At 33.3% G+C, this 18,896-nt stretch overlaps 3 protein-coding genes and 1 long non-coding RNA gene across 9 annotated transcripts; 1 reads left to right on the top strand and 3 right to left on the bottom strand.

The window, feature by feature from the left end:
* Nucleotides 1-10: 10 nt before the first annotated feature.
* On the top strand, nt 11-3,293 carry LOC143155149 (KICSTOR subunit 2). Of its 2 annotated transcripts, XM_076327561.1 has the most exons (10): nt 11-25; nt 170-753; nt 1,008-1,154; nt 1,233-1,384; nt 1,446-1,586; nt 1,675-1,813; nt 1,880-2,073; nt 2,145-2,295; nt 2,429-2,539; nt 2,604-3,293. In XM_076327561.1, the coding sequence occupies exons 2-10, from the start codon at nt 673-675 to the stop codon at nt 2,772-2,774; spliced, it is 1,287 nt and encodes a 428-aa protein (XP_076183676.1). In that variant the 5' UTR covers nt 11-25; nt 170-672; the 3' UTR covers nt 2,775-3,293. The 2 variants fall into 2 exon arrangements, with proteins under 2 accessions (XP_076183676.1, XP_076183677.1); XM_076327562.1 differs by lacking the exon at nt 11-25 and having other exon boundaries at nt 2,429-2,533; nt 2,604-3,292.
* On the bottom strand, nt 1,842-4,692 carry LOC143155151 (uncharacterized). Its single transcript, XR_012994326.1, has 3 exons — nt 4,289-4,692; nt 3,676-3,892; nt 1,842-3,584 (listed from the first exon to the last, which is right to left on the bottom strand). It is a non-coding gene; the product is annotated as an uncharacterized LOC143155151 (long non-coding RNA).
* A 1,131-nt stretch (nt 4,693-5,823) lies between these two features.
* LOC143155148 (WD repeat-containing protein 3) lies at nt 5,824-10,140 on the bottom strand. Of its 3 annotated transcripts, none has more exons than XM_076327557.1 (14): nt 9,720-10,140; nt 9,434-9,643; nt 9,160-9,357; nt 8,918-9,082; nt 8,632-8,837; nt 8,404-8,542; nt 8,127-8,317; nt 7,860-8,055; nt 7,524-7,751; nt 7,165-7,434; nt 6,831-7,073; nt 6,590-6,756; nt 6,273-6,495; nt 5,824-6,196 (listed from the first exon to the last, which is right to left on the bottom strand). In XM_076327557.1, exons 1-14 carry the CDS (start codon nt 9,888-9,890, stop codon nt 6,032-6,034), a joined length of 2,772 nt encoding a protein of 923 aa, XP_076183672.1. In that variant the 5' UTR covers nt 9,891-10,140; the 3' UTR covers nt 5,824-6,031. The 3 variants fall into 3 exon arrangements, with proteins under 3 accessions (XP_076183672.1, XP_076183675.1, XP_076183673.1); XM_076327558.1 differs by having other exon boundaries at nt 5,825-6,196; nt 8,404-8,539; XM_076327560.1 differs by lacking the exon at nt 8,918-9,082.
* A 1,095-nt stretch (nt 10,141-11,235) lies between these two features.
* LOC143155320 (uncharacterized) lies at nt 11,236-13,609 on the bottom strand. 3 transcript variants are annotated; one of them, XM_076327924.1, is made up of 3 exons: nt 13,380-13,609; nt 11,810-13,082; nt 11,236-11,722 (listed from the first exon to the last, which is right to left on the bottom strand). In XM_076327924.1, the coding sequence occupies exons 2-3, from the start codon at nt 13,049-13,051 to the stop codon at nt 11,588-11,590; spliced, it is 1,377 nt and encodes a 458-aa protein (XP_076184039.1). In that variant the 5' UTR covers nt 13,052-13,082; nt 13,380-13,609; the 3' UTR covers nt 11,236-11,587. The 3 variants fall into 3 exon arrangements, with proteins under 3 accessions (XP_076184039.1, XP_076184038.1, XP_076184040.1); XM_076327925.1 differs by having other exon boundaries at nt 11,583-11,722; nt 11,841-13,082; XM_076327923.1 differs by having other exon boundaries at nt 11,239-13,082.
* Nucleotides 13,610-18,896: the final 5,287 nt, after the last annotated feature.

Genomic DNA, 18,896 nt, shown 5'->3' with positions numbered 1-18,896 from the left:
AATGCAAATATCTCAAGAATAAATGGTAAAAATTTTTTTTTTTTATAATAAAATGTATGGTGTAGTCTAAAAAAATATTAGTGACCTTAAGATCTTGTAAAAAATAACCTTGAAAAAAATTCTCTCCGTGGTTACATATAACCTTTAAAACGATGTAACTTTGTCCTAGGGAAATTTTTTATAGAACAAAAATAAAGCAGATATTTAGGTTCTATTTTGGATAATTTGATCCTATTTAACCGAAACGCTCTGTATAATGACAATGGTACACGTTTCATGAAATATGTGTAAGTAGCTTTTCACAGGAACATAAATGTATAGAACATATTTTATCAGTAACTACATTACATCGAAGTGCTACATAAAAATTTCAATAATTTTTGAATCTGTCGAAATACTTAGTCTTAATTTCTACCGTTAAGAGCGTTGTAATCTTATTCCAATATGAATCGATAACGTTGGACGTGACACTGAAATGGTGAAAGGGTTGCGAAAAATTCCTAATCCGTTGCACGAAAAACTGCTATACCTACACAACTGCAACTTCTATTTCATGTTTCGTTTGTGCTGTCTGTGCATACGCATATTTTAAGATAACATAACATTTAAGAGTATTAATGCTTAAACTAAATATAAATAATTTCGTTCATACATGTTAAAAATAAGTTTAATATGGATCACGAAGAAGAGTTTCTTAACAGCTTTTTCACTCAAGTTGCTCAATTGTGTACAGACAAAGCCAAGGAATTAGTTGTAAGTGGTTACTAAATAAAAGAAAACATTGTGTTTTTTTTCTAATTTCCTGTCAAACTGTCGAAAATTCATTTAATTTTTAAATAAAATTTTATTACATCTAATATGTAATTATAATCTGTAAAATTTTTAATAAAGTTAATATGTAAAATATTTTAATGATATTTTCTTTAATAAAATATGTATATGAATAATAACAAATTACATACACTATATTTTACAAAAGAAGTTAAATTATTTCTAATAATCAATAGGAAAAGGAACGTGGATCATGTCGTCAAACACAGATGGGCCCATGGGGAATGTTACTTATGCATTTACCACAAATAGCAATAGCAGAACATTCATATACAGATATAGGTTTTCTTCATACCAAAAATAAAGGATTTCTAAGAAAAGACGTAAATATACTAATGCAGTGATTAAAATAAAACAAATAATTATTTGATTTATCTGACACATTGTTTTAATTTATGTAGAATTCACTAAGAACGGTATACGAATCTTTGAAATCTGACTTGAAAAGAGTAGAAGAGATGACAAGGGGAACCAATTCCATTGGTGCAACAGTTGCAGAGGTTTCTAATCAATTGTGTCAATATATTACAGCCAAGATACAGTTGATAGATTTGTTAGTATATTATTATTTTAATTTGTCATATAAGATCTTATGCAACATTATTATATTATAGCTATGAAAAAATGTACAATATGAGTGTAAACAGTAAAATTATGAAATATCAGGAATTGTTGCAATGCATAGAAGGGATAGTAGAAACTCATTCTTTATCTTGTTCACATTTAGCATTAACTGCACTAAAAACAAGTTTAACGTAAGTAAAAGTAATATGTTAATAATAAAGAAATAGGGATTATAATCTTAAAGCTTATTATTTATAATTTAAAATATATTTTAATCAGACTAGAGTGTGAAATATTAGTGCAATTAACAAGAGTACAAGTCGAATTACAGCATTGGAGATTTTTATCGACATTAATGTCTCTTTATGGTGCACAAACACGAATGTCAGCTTGGGAAAGAACTCTACAAAACAAAGAGGTTGGTAATGTATGTAAAAACTAAAACATGTAAAAACATTTAATTCTCAATTGATAACATTTTCAGTCATGGAAATTAGGTTTTGGCGCAACGTTTTTAAAAGCAAATCAGCAGCCAGCATTATACCAATGGTTAGTGAAACTACGCAGTAGCATATTAGCTAAATGCTCTTTATATTTCCATACTACTTTAAGTCAGCAGGCTAGTCCAGGAGAAATGAGAAGCATCATGAGCAAACAAAATGTGGACTACTATCAGAAGTAGTGCATCATTACTTAATATGACTTATATAAATTATTAATTGCCAAGGTCTAATATATTTTTATTTCAGAATACAAAGTTTTCAACGTAAACATGACGTTCAAGCAGTTTTAATAATATTTGATTCTAGAAGTGTAGAAGATTCAGGGCCAGGTTACAGATATCCTCGCAGAGAACCAGATACTTCTGAACATTTCCCTGTTGTTCTCAGTTGTCCTGGTGTAAGTTTACATAAATTGTAAAGTATTTGAGGAAGTAAAAAATAAATTTAATGTATTATCTGTAATAGAATTTATAGAAGATATTTTGTTCTTTAAAAGAAATACTCATGTAGTATTTTTGTATTCATTTTAGATGTTTATAAAAAAGCCATCAATTCATTTGGACAATATAGAGAAACGAATTAAAGAACGTCAATCAGAACTTCTCACTATGGATAAAATTATTTATACTAAAAATGTAAAGGTATATTAGATAAACTTTTCAAAAATTATATAGATAAAATTGTGCAAATTGATCTTTCTTTCAGGATTCATGTGTATATGCAATGTATAATACTGATCCCAGAATGACTCTTGTCACTGTATTTGAAAGTGGCAAACAGAGAGATAAGGAATCTCATATAACATCGTTTATGACAGATTTATGTCTGCAAATTAGGTGCAACAAAGTGTATGAATCACTAAAATTGTCGAAATAAGATATCACACATACGTGTATTAAACTGTTAAAATAATTATGATTATGATATGCAAAAACAAAAAATTGTATTTAAAGTACAATCGCTTTACGATTCATCTTTATCCTCAACAATTTTAAAAACAGACTTTGCTGTGTGGTCCTGCTTTACATTACCTACCTAAAATAAACTAATGTATCCAAATCCTCTTATTGATGACGAATAATTATGCTATTACTAAGTTACCTCTTTGTAACTGTAATATTGTTGCAGCCAAAGTAAGGACTGTTATAATAAAAATGACACTATATGCGATTTTCCATAAATAAGTATTATAATTAGAAGAAGTCCAAAATGAATATTGCATAAGTAAACATGATAAAATAATAATAATAATCAAAACAAGACTAATAATATATAAATAGATGAAGTACATAATAAAATTTATTGCCATTTTTTTTCGAAATGGAAGTTTTACTTAATTTTTGTAAATTATATAACATACGATCAATGTTCTTTTCTACTGGAGATAAAGGTCTTTTATTACTATTTTCTTCTTTTATTATTACTACCTCTATAATGGATTCTGTTTCCTCACATTCCAAAATCTACTTTGTCAACTCCACAGATATTGTATTAAATTGATACCATAGATATTGTATCAAAATACGTATCCAGATTAGCCATAGACTGTTTGATGGTATGATTTAGAAGTTTTACTCATGACAGATAAATGATTTGCGGCGTTATTAAATTCCATGTTTCATTGATTAAATCAATACAGGCCTCGATATCATAATCACTGTAGAATTTTGTAATATCATGTAGCACCTGTAAAAAAATGAATATTTATAAAAGAGCGAAAAACGAAGAGAAAATAATATAGATAAATAATAATATGATATAAATTAAATTTACCTACCTGACAAAGTACTATATGACGAAATAGTTTTTTACATTTTGCAATTATTCCCTGATCCATAAGTTGAATTATTGACGAGGTGTTTGGTGGTAGGAACATTAATTTAAAATGCCCAGTACCTAACTCTACTTCTTTTAATTTAATTTAATACTTTTCCATCCCGATACTCTTCTAATGGTTGTTACTTCATGATTTATTTGAATTCGCGGTACCATTCCTGGAAAACGTTTTCATTGATCCAAGCATTTTGCTGAACTTTATATGTAACAGGTAGTGAATTCGTACAATGTTTTAAAGCTTGTGGATTAGCATATTTATGAATGAAAAGTATCAGTAACTTGTGGTTACCACTAGCGTTTGTACAAAATACTATAGTTATTTTCTCTTTTTTCATGTTTTTTTCTTTCATTCGTTTTTTTTTTATGAATTAATAGTTTTTGCGGAAGAGTTTTCCAAAACAAACTTGTTTCGTCTATATTATAAACTTCTTCTCGAAAAAATGTAAACTCGGTAATAAAATTTCTAGCAGCAATTTCATTAACAACTGCCGCCACAAGTCGTACAGTTGATTTTTTAAGTTTGTTTGTTATCGTTCTTGAACAAACTTTCTTACCAGTTCTTCTCTCCAATTCAGTTGCTATTTTAGATGCACTTTCAAATGGATTTTCTTTTATTTTCGATTGAATAAATCTATCATCTCTTTCAGTTAACTTACTCAATCTGTTGGAACAACGCATATTTTCAATTAATTCTGTATTTTTGTATATATTTATGATATACTGAACACTGGCATGACTTTGTTATACTATTTCACCAATTTCGTGAAATGATTTTTCACTTTTCCATAAGTCAATTACAATTTTTCTTTCCTCTACTGTAGTTTCATTGCTTCTGGCACTCATTATAGTAAAAAAAAAAGTATAATTCTTCGACAAAACACGCTAAGAATTGATTTCTACGAAGCAAAAGAAACAGAAACAGAAAAAACGGGATTTCCCGAACGTTGTGGTTTCTGTTGGTATGTACAATACATATTTCGTCAGTAGATGTCACTGTATGAATACTTTTTTCTCGTCGATTTCATTACTCTATTCGGTTTTTGAGACTCATCTATTATATTTTTATCTAAGTTATAATAAAATTCATACTATCCCATGAGTTAATTTAACGAAACAGGAATGTGAGTTAATTTTCTAACTACTTATGTACATTTCATAGCTCACTAGTTGTCTATAATTCAAGTTATTAATGTTTAAATTGAATGCATTGCGGTGTACGGATACTTTTTTCGGTGACTGTACTTAGAGCAGCTTCTAACTTTTTAAAAATTTCAAGCTGTATTTAGATAGAAGTTTATCGAATACTCTTGCCACTAATAAACTTGTAAGTTGGTTTGTATACCTCTCTCCAACATATCTTTCAGAAGTTAAAATGTAATCTAAAGATGTGTATTACCAGTATACAATTTTCTAGCCGTTTCCTTTATTTTGCATTCGCACCGCTTAAGTCTATTGCAGGTATACAGGCAATACATAGGTATGCAATAAATACGACGCACATATGTGAAATTGTAAGAAGTGACCTTCGAGTTAATCGTCTGTAAAATATTCTGTTTTTCGGATTTATGATAAGGCAATTGCTATTGAAGAACAGCATTAACTCCGAGTTGTTTACGATAAGGTTTAATTCGTAAACTCTTTAAGTTTTTATCTTTTTGAATTTCTCCTGTTCATAAATGAATAAAACTGTAATTTTGCATAAATAAAAAACAGTTGCTTAAAAATTGTTAAAAGTAGCACCCGTAAAAGTTAAATGCTGGTCGTTTAACACCTGAGTTTAATCTATAAAAAGGCTGAAGCCCTCATCTGTTATTTAGCATGTCTCGAGTCGGGATGTCATGTTCCTTGCTAACGTTTTGATTCAGCTTTCATGTTATTACTTAGAATAAGAGTAGTAGAGAGGGAACCATGTGCTTTCCCTCCAGTTGGTGATATGACGAGTCCGAGCCAATCGCTGCGTGATAACAAGAAAACTGGCATTCTTGGGATTCCAAAAGTTCCGACACCTACATGTTTACTTTAGCAACCTAACGATTACGATCCCTCTGTTTCGTAACAAATAATAAAGTATTTATTATAGTTAGTAAGAACGTAAATTTTAATTATTTATGGTACATAGTTTTTTACATAACAAACGATACACTAATTTATTCATAAAAATATTATAACAATGCTTCTATTTTCAATTGTGAATATTGCATTCCATATAAAATTTAGTCGCTTAAAAGAAATAATTATAAAAATGATTTTATTTAAGTATATTTACAAAACATTTTCATTATTACAAAGTAAAAGTTTTATAACGACATGATTGCTCTTTTCACTGCTTTTTCTTTGTTTCTTTTTGCTCTATTCCTACGTTTACTACTTTTAGTTGCATCTGTGAAAAGTTGGATTCCTTCCTTTTCCTCAATAACACGTTGCATATGTAACATTCCATGTAAATTGAATCCGATTGTATCCTAGAAGTGATTTTTAATTAAATTAAACTTTTTACATAATTATCCAATTATAAATTGTATGAGGAATATTTCTTACTCTTAGTTCTGAAATTTTTTTAATGGTGAGTGTTTTGACAATTTCTAGCACAGGTAAAAGTTCAGAAGTAGTCATAATTGGACCATGATGAGCTTGTACTAAACACAATGCTAATCTTGCAATTAATTCTGTGTGATAATCTGATTTTAATAATTTGGGAAGCATTTGAAGAATTTCACAGGCAGTTGAATATGGCAACAATAATAATGTTTCTTCCAAATCGCTAAAAATAATTATTTTATTATGCAACTTATTTTTATTACACATAAATATTTAATGTACAGTATGTATAATGTACAGTATATATATATTTTTACCTTGCTCTGATTCGTTTAATTGTTTCTAACAGATAATCCTCTACAGTTGTACAATTATAAGCTTGCATTTCTAAAGGGACAGTAGGCGCTGTATTTGGTGATGCTAATTTTGATAATTGTTCATTAAATGCTTTAGATACATCTAAACATTCTAGGATCAATTCGGCCTAAAAAGTACATAATTTGTACAATATATATGAACATAAATTTACACGAATTTATACGATTTATTAATATTTACCCCTCTTTCACTTGATACAGTTTTTCTCGAAGGTAAAGATTGTGGTTTTTGGCCAGAGACAACAGTGATTTCACCAGTAGCTAATTCATTTTCTTGACGTTCTCTTTCTTCTTCTTCTTCATCTTGTAGAACTAAAGGCTCTGAGGTTCGTTCATACAATCTAACTACTTTATCAGATCCACAGGATACAACATAAATACCATTTGGTGAAACAGTACAATTCCATGCTTCACCTGAATGTCCCTGAATAAATAAATTTTATGCGATTTCATGTTTTAATCATTAACTGTTTCTTTATAATATTATGAAGTATGTTTTAAATAAATCCAATTACTTGCAATGTCACAATTTTTTGGAAAATATCAATATCCCACTGCTTTACTTTTCCATCCTTTCCACAAGTAAATATGTAGTGCGTACCAGGAACAAATGAAAGCCCCGTTACGGAATCATCATGTGCAAACATTGATTTGTGACAGTCTCCAAAATCTAAACCCCAAATTTTGATATTTCGGTCCGCAGAACCAGTAGCGATGAGTGTTGAGTCACTAGATATGTCCATACACAAAACTGGCAATTTATGGCCATAAAGTGAAACGAAAAACTGAAACAATATTGTATATTTGTTATTATTTCTAATTGTTCGGAAAACTATATATATATATATATATATATATATTTATAGATAATTACCTTAAACGTATCGAGGAAAAAAATTTTGACAGTTGTATCAAGTAGTGCAACAGCAACAAATCTATTATTAGGACTTATTCTGACACATAATACACTGTCTTCTAGTTTTAAAGTTCTTGAATGTAAAACAGACAAGACTTTTGCCTTGATTTCTCTATCAGGATCTTGAATAAGTTCAAAATTCCAAAATTTGACTGTTTGATCTCCTCCACCACTTGCTACTCCCTTCTACAAGAATGTAAAATATAATTAAGAATTTATACAACACTATGAAATGATTATAAAATATAACAGTTTATAATACATATAATATAAAAAATGATCAATATAAATCACCTTATCAGGAAAGAGTATAACACTCCAAAGTTCCTTGGAATGTGCTGGTACTTCTTCTAAAATGTCACCTGCTGCGATATCAATAATCAGCATTTTACCATCTTTTAAACCTACTATTAAATGTCTATCACCCGGTACAAACGTTGCTGTTAATGCATAACCACACTGTACAGTGCGCAAACATGCAAGAGTTGGTCTAAAATTATAAAAGATAGTATAAAATGTTGCCGAGATTTTCTACAAATCTTATAAGTTATGTTCTAATACCTATTCCACAATTTCACAGAATCACCACTTGCCGTTGCGAAAGCCAAATTATCAGAACTAAAACAAACGGCGCGAACATCTGTACGGTGTCCGTAACTTGTTAGTGACCTTAAATGTTTCACTTCGGCATCGTTTTTTTGTGTGAAAAGGGAATATAAGTCAATGGAATTATTATTTATTCCAACACATATCTGAAAGAGCAATATAAAAATTAGTTGGACAAAGCATTTCTAGTTAGATTTTAAGAAGGAAGTAAGATTTGTTTGATGTAACTTACTCTGAGTTCCCCTTCTCTACCCATTACCATATTTAATCCTTTTACTTTACCAGACACTTTAACGACAGGCAAACGAATGATTTCGTCTTTTATTGTTGGTACTCCAGAAAAATTTGTTTCTGCATTGCTTTCACTTCTACTTGTAAAATACACATATTATGTTGAAAAATATTTAAATATTCATAAAATACTTAGTTTATATAAATATATTACAACATTTTTTCATACTTTTCTGCTTTTTTTCTTTCTTTCCGCAATCGTTTTACCACATTATCTTTTACTTTGGTATCAGATAAAAATTGAAATAATTCTATAGTATTGTCGACACCATGACATCCTATAACAGTATGTGTTGTATCAACTTCAAGGTTTACAACTCGTCTGTGACTGCTTCTCAATATACTTCCAGTTTTTTCACATTTTAAAGGATATTTCTAGTAAAATATAATATTTTCATTAAGTATAAGATCAAAAAGTATATTCTAAATGCAACTATAAATTAACAAGAATATACCATGTCGCTGACTTCAGTATCATCAGTGATATTTAAATCTTGCAAATTAACTTCAAAATCTGAAGTTCCATTATCGGTAAAAAATATTTTCCACACATGTAATTCATTATCATTGCAACCAGTTATTAAATATTGATCATTTTTAGCTAATACAAGACTCCAAACCTTGATTCATGAATACTTATTTATAACCATGTGAAGGAATTATGATTTAGTATACTTATATTTTCAATGATATTTACCTCTGTTCTGTGACCAACAAGGGTTCTAAAATTATGTTCTGTATCTATATCCCAAAATTTTACAAAGGTGTCTTTACTAGCACTGATAATAATATTGTGATCTTTCATAAATGCTAGTTTAGTTATTACACCTTTATGTCCACTTAATCGACATATTCCAGTTTCTGCTACTACATCCCAAATGATAATATCTGTATCCTAAAAAACAATAAATAGAAATTAATAGTTTAAAAACTTGGTTATTATATACATTTCACTTAGCAAAATATCTTACTTTTGAACCAGAAGCTAATTTATGTCCTTGTTTATCATATGCCAAAGTTGTAATTTCAGATCGATGACCTACAAATACACTTATATTTTCTCCTGATCTCAAATCAAATGTTTTCACAGTACCGTCTGCATAACCAACTGCTAAATGTCTCTGATTAGGAGATGAAGCCAAACACGAGACATTTATTTTATCTCCTGATAATATTTGAGCCTAAAGCAATAATGAATTATAATGATATATATATATATAATTTTCAGTAGAACAGGTTAAATATTATGTATTTTACCTTTTCTCCCAGACGTAAATCCCATATGAAAACATGTTCACATGCTCCAACTGCTACGAATCTACCTTCCTGTCCTTGTAATATTACAAAAACAATATTACAAGAAGGACTGGCAATTATATTTAAATTTCCAGCTGGCACATATCTCAAATATTGCTTGGTTAAACCCATTTTACATTTATTAAATAAAATGAGAAATCGAAAAAAGTTACCAAGATAAAATTGTATTTTTATATACAAAATTACGATCTCTTTTCTTATATGAAATATACAATATTCACTCCGATAAACTGTTTCATGATCGAAATTTTATAATAAAACTTTCACTGAATAATCATAATCTGTTGTTTAAAATATTGTATGGTTGGTTATTTAATATGTACTTGAACGTTTGTTTCATATTCTAGGTTAGAAGCGCACATGGCAATGATTACCAGGGATATTGCGAGAAGTAAAAAACGGTAGTAATTGGTCAACATAAAACCAATGAGCATTGACATTTTCTCGATTGGTCAACTTTTAAAATAAATTTATTGTAAGTTACATGTTCATTATATATTAAGAAAAATGTTGATAAATAATATGTGTCAGTTATAAAAATTATGTATACGAAAACAAAACTATTTTTTAATTAACAACTGTTACAATACTTACATTTTTTTTATATACAATCTTTATGATATTACACTATTTAAAAACGATTGGTTATTAGTTACTTAAATTTTCTCAATTTTCATACACTAATTTGAACTATTTGAATCTCTCTTAATATGTCTTATTGATTTTTAAATGATACTTAACATTTATAATAATTTTATTTATACAAAAACCATTTTTCATGATATAGTAAATACAATGTTAAAAATATTAAAAGTATATGAATAAAATAAGAAAGGAAAGTAGGACAAATAACAAATTGGATAAAACTATATGACAATTTGTTTTCTTGTATTGTTTAATACAAAGGAACTGTAGAAAAAATTACATTATATTATAATATACATACACGTATTTTGAGAAACAGTCAAATTTTTGTCAGAATCATTCACTCGTGCTTAAATGATGCACACACATATAAATTGCTTGACTCACATTACAAATTACTTTTGTAAAACAGTGAACAAAAAGGCACTGTTAAGAATTATTTTGTTATTTCTCAAATGTATCATTTTAATTTTTTACAATATTAACACTTCAACAATTTTCTCCCATTCACATTAAATAATATAATAACATCACAATAATTTTACTATACTTTGTACATCTTTTAAAGGGACAGAAGCTTTACATAGTTTTAAGTTACCACATGAAATTCAACAGCATTGAATGTTTCAAGGGTGTGCATTATCTATTAATTGGTAAATTATCTACAATAAATATATATATATATATATATATATATATATATATATATATATATATATATATATATATATATATAAATGTACCTACGTACATACGTACGTACATACATACATACATACATACATACATACATACATACATACATACATACATACATACGATTTATATATATATGTGTGTGTGTAGACACACTAAATAACAGGTTTTTACACTCTTGGCAACTTATAATATCGTAATCAAAGATGATGACAAATTATATAAATATTACAAATTAAGTTGTACAGCATACGAAAACTATTGTTAATATGTCTTATGCAGTTAACAATATGTCGATGCAGGAGTTTCAGCAGTTTTTTACATTTTGTCACTATATTTCAAGCATAAATGTTGTATCAAAAGCTTATATGAAACGCATATATAGTTTAGCCACTGTATAGTCCTATTATGTATGCGAATGTTCAGAAACCATATGTATGTACAGTACTAAAAATGTATGAAATGTTCTATCCAGTATTTTCTGATTGAGGCTTGCCGTTTTGTTCTCCAACATGAACTGGTTGAGCTAATGAGTTCTGGAACCACATCATCCAGTTGCTCAAATAATGACCTCCCAATTGATTATCAGGGTTCTCCTTTATCTGCACATTGTTTAATTCTTCAAAATTACGAACGGTTTGTAGTTCAGTGAAATTATTATTCATCGAATGGCCTCCATGCATTCTTACCTCTCTTTTTCGAAGAGCGTCTTTTACTAACCTTTGCCTGCGTTCCTCTTCCGTTTCAATGGCAGATCTAGTAAATCTCATTTCTCTAACTCTCAAGGCATCTCTTCTTAGTCTTTCTTTTCTTTCTTCTTGCGTTTCTTTAGCATACTGATTAAGTCGAGCTTCTCTTCGTTTCGTAGATTCTCTGTTTAATCTCTCCCTCCTTTCTTCAGGAGTTTCAGTAGCATATAACGAAAGCCTTTTCATTCTTCTTCTCTCTGCTTCACGATCTAGCCTTTTCCTTCTGTCTTCGGGCGTTTCATTATACATTCTGTATTCTCTTTTTCTTGCTGCTTCGGCATCCAATCTTTTTCTTCTTTGCTCCGGTGTTTCATAATACATTCTCATTTCTCGTCTTTTTGCCGCTTCTTTTGCTAATCTCTGCAAACGCTGTTCTTCGCTTTCTTGTTCGTATAATTTTTTTCTTTTCTCTCGCATACACTCTGCTTTTCTTCGTAGTTTCTCTTTGTAATCCTGTAACGACCTTATTTTCAATTGTCTTTTAGATCTCTCGTGTTTACTTTCCTTGATTTTTAAATTAACATTTTCCAATGTTTGGTTCCTCTGTTTCGTTAATGGTGTAATTGTAGCTTCAATGTCAGTAGGAACTTCAACTTGTTTCTTTGTATTTTTGGAAACATTCGATCGAAGATCACTTTCGTTATCTATGTTGCATAACCATTCTGTAGTATAGATCGTTTCTTGATCTAGTTCATCTTCCTTCTTTATGTTAAGGTTTAGCCCTAAAAGTTCACTTGGTATAGTAACTGTAGAAATACTATAGTTGGCTGTTTGTATTTGTTCGTTATGATCAATAAAGACCTCTGAAATTTGATTCGTCGGCTTTTGTATTTCTATATTCACATTCTCATAGTCTAAATTCTGCAAATACATCGATCCATTCAAAATGCCATTAATGTTATAATTTTCATTCTGTTCTGTAGGATTTATTGTCGAGTTTAAATTATTTAAGTTTGCATTTTCCACATAATCTTTATTATTTGTATTCGATTCTTTGTTTTCATTAACTGTACCGTATCTTTTACTTTCTTTAATTTCGATGGCGCAAAAATGTTGAGCTGCATTAATTATTTCAACATCATTGAAATCTGTCTCACGTTTGTCGTTCTCTTGCTTAACGTACACAGGAATAAAGTCTATGGAACAATCTCTTATTTGTACACTGGTTTCACTTAATTCCATGACCTTATGATCCAATAAATGACAGCAGATACTGAAACGATAAAAAGAAAAGATACATTGGAATTTACAGTTTATTCGTAGTAATACAATTTTAGAACAAAATCATACGCAATAATTAACAGAATCTGTATTATAATATTCGAAACATTATACTTTTTAACCAATCGATGACAATATAAATAGTAATTAAGGCAAAAGGCTAATTCTAAACAGGAAAATTTCTGTACTTGAAAATAATGTTAGATTTATATGTTTATTCAAAAGAAAGTATTAAGACGATTTAGTGGACAGTTTAACGAACGAAGTGTTGGTCAAAAGTATATTTCACCTGTGTATCGTCTGCTTATGACAGCTGATCCGGAGATGATACTATAAGTGTTAGAACATGTTCACGTTTGCTGCAAACTGCAGACTTTCAGCCGTTATCTTTTCCTTGCGCGTCACATGGTAATATAATACAGTCGACAGGTTGAGTTAATATCCATAAACTCGGCTGCTTGTCGTTAGACGAAATTAATTCGCACGTCGAGCTATTCGCCGCTCGTCTATCCACGTCGGTCGACATTAGGTTTGTTCGCATTGACTGCACTTATTGCACTTGCGCAAAAAGTGCAAACAACCATTGGTCGATTCCCATAGCTCTGAAAAGCTGGTCAATGTTTTTCGTACGGATGTTGAAAACGAATGGACCAATCGCTAAAAATGATTTTAAAAAAGATTTTAAGACGATGCGCATGCGCAAATAACCGATACAAGCGCGTAAAATCTGAAAACAGATTTTATGCGTTTGAGCTTCTTTTCGCTATAAAATAGATTTGTCTTAAATTTAACAAGGACAAAGTAGATCTTTACTTCATAGAGGGCTCGTAGTCTTAATTTTGCTCAAGTCATTCGAGAATACTACACTCTACACGATAAACTAAGGAGAATTCAACACTGACGATAGGTTCTTCCATATACAATATCTTCCATTTTCAAACGATAAAATCGGTAGATAAGGATTTTTATCTCGCTTAATCTTGGTATACCACCTGATAGGAATACGAACAAGATACACAAATACATGCGACAGTGGCCGTATTCCTATTTGTGTCAGATCACAGACATCTTAGAAATCAGACAGGGAAAGGGCAAATTAATTTACGAGTACCATTAGTTGTCTATTTCAATAATTGTCCGCGAATATTGTAGCGAAACACACCGTTAATAATTAAATAATTTTAAAAAGAAGTTCGAAACAGGTCAAATCGACCTCTTTGGTAGCTCTAGCGTTAAGGTGCGAATAAACATTGTATATAAAAAAAAAAAAAAAACAAAGAAACTCTACCTGTATTCGTTGTAAACAATTCCTTAAGAAGAGATTACTCGAGAACTTGTAGCGTGAACTTTGATGTAAAACATTGAAATTTCGTAATTTTGAAATTAGGAATTACACCACCGAGAACAGGTACTGAACTCTCTCGTAAAATTCGCTAGTTAAATCGAGATCGATCGGGCAAACTCGTCCGTGGACGTTTCGTTTGTAAATTTCTTTTCAACACCGTCAAGCGCGAGGATATTCGTCCAATCACCGCTCGTGAATTCCACCTTTGGTATACTCTCGCAACGTACCGTTCTGGACGCGTTTCTTTGCGCGCCGCCAATAAATGTCATCGCTTTTGGTGGTAAAGGGAGAACGCACGATGCTTATAGCTTACACAGCATCCGAATGTCCGGCCCTCTTCGTATGAGAATCTTACTCCAGGACGTATAGCGCCGCGGTGGGACGGTTCAGGGAGCCGACGTTGGTTTTTGTCGGGCACTACGTGCTCTGATAATTAAGACATTTCCATTTAGAGTTGACGTTCGGTGACGTGGGGAGCTGCACCAGGCGCGCGTACGTTTTCGGCGGTCCCCGCGTTACAGAAAAACCTAATCCTCATGCATTGTGTCGATAATTAATGGTGTATGATCGAGGGCCTCGTTCCTGGAACGACGGAAGATCCGGATCGCTTAAAAAACGCGATACGTGTATATCCACCGCGAGAAAGATTTATTAGTTTCGCGTAATAGCGAGAGAACCGACGGCCAATACTCCTCCCGATATCGGCTCGGCATTTAAGGAAATAATTGGGCGTTTGTGTTTTGCCTATCTGGCGAAGAAGGTCGACTTCTCGAAGCACAATTAATCTCTGCCGGTTTGACGTGGCCACGAATTTTATTTGTTTCCCGCGGTCGTTCTATTCAAACCGAACGAACGTATCGTGCAAGCCACGATATACTGAAAATATTTTTTAAACGACCGGACCCTTTTAATTATGGCCTCCGACGCTGTTACAGTGTACTCCCGATAAAAGAAACTCGGTACTCCGAGAGCGAAGAATCCTTAGGTAACGCGCGTTGGTCGGTGATGGAGGTTGATTCTCGGTTTCGGTACCGCTCGAACGAATCGAGAACGCTATCGTAACATCGTAAAGTAACGCGATTTTAATACCGATCACCGTACGATGTTACACGAGGCGATACGCTTTTTCTGTATCGCGAAAGGAAACGTGGAATCGACGAATAAGTAAATGTTTCCGCGATGATCTCCGTGGTGGTTGGAATCGAGCGTGTTCGATATCGATGCGCATCGAATCATTTACTAGACGCGTGTACGATAATATTTCTGATTGCACGTTGCGCGAGAAAATACATGTTGCGCGATACAGCGACAACGGAACGGGCAAAAACCACGAGAAGAAATTCGTAAAGACGCAGCGGTAGACCGAAAATTGTGATTCACGATCGAAATGGAAATGTGTTAAGGAATCGTCTCGTCCGTCAGCTATTTCTCGCGAGTAATTGTGTTAGGTGATGGGTTACGATCCGTGAAGCGTAATTTACGAGGGGATCCCCGTCGGTTAGCCAAGCGTGGTTACAGCGCCAAATTCGAATGCAGAACGAGTCACGGTGGAATGTTGGCAGGTTCTTTTCATCCCGGCTTGACAAAATCATTAGGGGACTAAATCCAATAAAGGGGCCTGCGCCCTACCCGTCCAGGGTCCCGACGTAAGAAAACATTCTCGGTGAGGCGATCGGTTGCATCGTAATCGGCATCAATGATATCCTTACGCGAGATGGCGCGTCGACAGTTCGAAACTGTTACCTACACGGGTATTAGCAACGTATTTACGGTATCAGACGTATACGTGGTTTTCCACTATTGTAATCTATAAATATAATAATAGAATAATGTGATACAATATAATTTCATTGTAACTTGTAATACAAATCTGTAATATTATTTACTCAAGTCTCGTAGATACGAAAGAAGAATCGCGTTCAACGTTAAAACTACCGATAGGTTTTGATACATTGAAAGAGGAACTTTGCGAAATCGATTATATCTATAGAGTAGGAAAATTCACTACGTCTTTGGAAGCTATGCCATGGAGTTTAAAGTAAATTTCTTTGTCAAAGCAGTTGGTACCGGTCATTTTGACCGGTTGGTAAATCCGATGTTAAAATCTTTGAATTCATTGTGGCCGTTGAAGGTAACTCGGAGGAACGTATTTGAAAATGCATCGAAGCTCGGGGCAGTGTATTCGAACGTTCGAATCAATGGTAAGTAATCAGCGAGACATTAACAATAGTCCATCAAGAGGTATTCATACCAGTAGGTTCAATTAAGTTCCCTTGTTGCATTTCCAAATTATCGTTACGCTCTATCGATTCGTGGAAGAAACATACCACGTGTTGTTTTAAAAGAAATCATAGTTGACCTTGAAACAACCTTGTAGCCCCCACCCAGGGATCTTTCTCCTTCAACGTAAAGTTGAACGCGAAAGTAGATTTTACCATTTCGACGTAATCTTCGAAATACACTAACCGTGGTAGATACTGCTCGAATCGTTTCGTTTAAAGATTAACCTGTATAGGGTGTCCGAAAATGAAACGACTCAACGTTTTCTACGGTTAGTGATTGGAGAACGGTGTCGCGCGAACGATCGCACAGAGTAAATGGTAAAAGTGAGCAACAATTCGGAGAGATCTGCGTAATTTTTCGTTTCGTTGGTATCTTCTTTTCGATATTGCACGATCAACACCGATTCTAAATTGACGCGTCTCCGATACACACGTTAAATCAAATTTAACGCGAGCCACGCTCGACTCAGCTCGCGCCGCTTTTTCTCTCGATGTATTCTTTTTGCGGAACGTCTCGCTATTAAATTACTTAGCAAGATTAAGGACTTAAATAATTCCCCGGCGCGTCTCATTCGACGCCACGCGTTCAGCGGAACCGGTTCTAATGATGCTTACAAAACACTTCGCGAACCAAGTAAAAGAAATACTCCTAAGCACAATCGACAGCTCGTTTCGTTTTCCTTTCGTAGCTACCCCACGACTTAATCGGGTATCTTCTTAATTAAGCGACTTCGATTATGATGTAACTAATGACACGTCGAAACCACTATGACTGCATTTCTTTTATATTGTATTCGATCCTTGCATCGTGGCCTTTCACCTTTCGTCTTACGTAACCGTTTTTGTAATTTTCTACCGGTTAATTCTAACAAGAGAAAAATCCAATCTATTCTTTTGCGAATTTTAACGCGCTTTCGCAGGATCGTCGAGTACACGTCCCGATAGGCTATCGGAGCGTTGCGAATTTTCATTAAGAAACACGGAGATCTAATTTCCCTCGTTTGTATTTCTTCTTCTTCGATTGTACCGTGAAAAGTATATACCAATTGTATTAAACGTTTCGTTTCAAGTCGTTTACGAAGCTGAGACGATAACGACGGAACATCGAGACAAATTTAGACGCACGTTCCGCGGCTGAACCGAAAATCGATCGGTCCTGAAAACGGAGATCGGTGGGGAGGATCTTTCGAGCGAAATTGGATCCGTTTCCGCGGTCGTTTAAAAAATCTGCCCGAAACGACACTCTTGAACGAATCTGGAGCGTAGATCGCTCTAGAAACGGGGAATCGCATGAGCATGAGGCTCGACGATCGGAATTGGCCTGGAGGCTCCGCTTGATGTATGATCGGCGCAGAAATGGCTGTCGTCGCGAGGCCGTATCCCGATAAATCTCTCGACTTTTTATCCGCGGACGGACTTGTCGTTCGCGTATAAATGTATCGTTTTCATCAATATTTATGTCGGGGAGGGAGGGCAGACCAATTGGACCGAAGTTCTGCTGGCCTGGTACAGCAGAACGTCGTCGCTGGGACCGTCACCGGCGATACCACGACGTCTTTCCCCCGACTCCAATCGGCTTTGCCTCTCCCTCCGATAATAAAGATATCCATTATACCCGCCGGCTTCTTCTTCCACGACCAAACATTTCGTTTTGTCGGGCTCGAAGCTTCTCTTGTCTTCCGTTCGTTGTGGATTTCTACCACCCTTTCAACGCACTCCGTTCGCCGTACGATGAATATATGCATTCGTACGGCGACGGTGAACGCACGCCCCTGTACGTATATTGTTAATCGCACAACCGTCGTCGAGGTTTTGCATATCCCCGGATCTCTCGCGACGAGAGCCCGATTCGCACGGCACGATCCAACGAGACGGTATCAACGAAACGCGATCGAAACTCGAAACTAGCGATGTTCCAATACTCGCTAGAAACGAACCGAGCAGAACTCGGTAGGAACGAACCGAGTATAAATCGGTAGAAACGAACCGAGCGGAACTCGGTAGAAACGAACCGAGTATAAATCGGTAGAAACGAACCGAGTATAAATCGGTAGAAACGAACCGAGTATAAATCGGTAGAAACGAACCTAGTAGAACTCGGTAGAAACGAACCGAGTATAAATCGGTAGAAACGAACCGAGTATAAATAGGTAGAAACGAACCGAGTACAGCTTTTCCT

Source organism: Ptiloglossa arizonensis, chromosome 2 (assembly GCF_051014685.1).
Source record: "Ptiloglossa arizonensis isolate GNS036 chromosome 2, iyPtiAriz1_principal, whole genome shotgun sequence".
NCBI classification, from domain to species: Eukaryota; Metazoa; Arthropoda; class Insecta; order Hymenoptera; family Colletidae; genus Ptiloglossa; species Ptiloglossa arizonensis.
The sequence above is the reverse complement of the archived record's forward strand: the minus strand, read 5'-3'. Positions and strand labels throughout refer to the sequence as shown.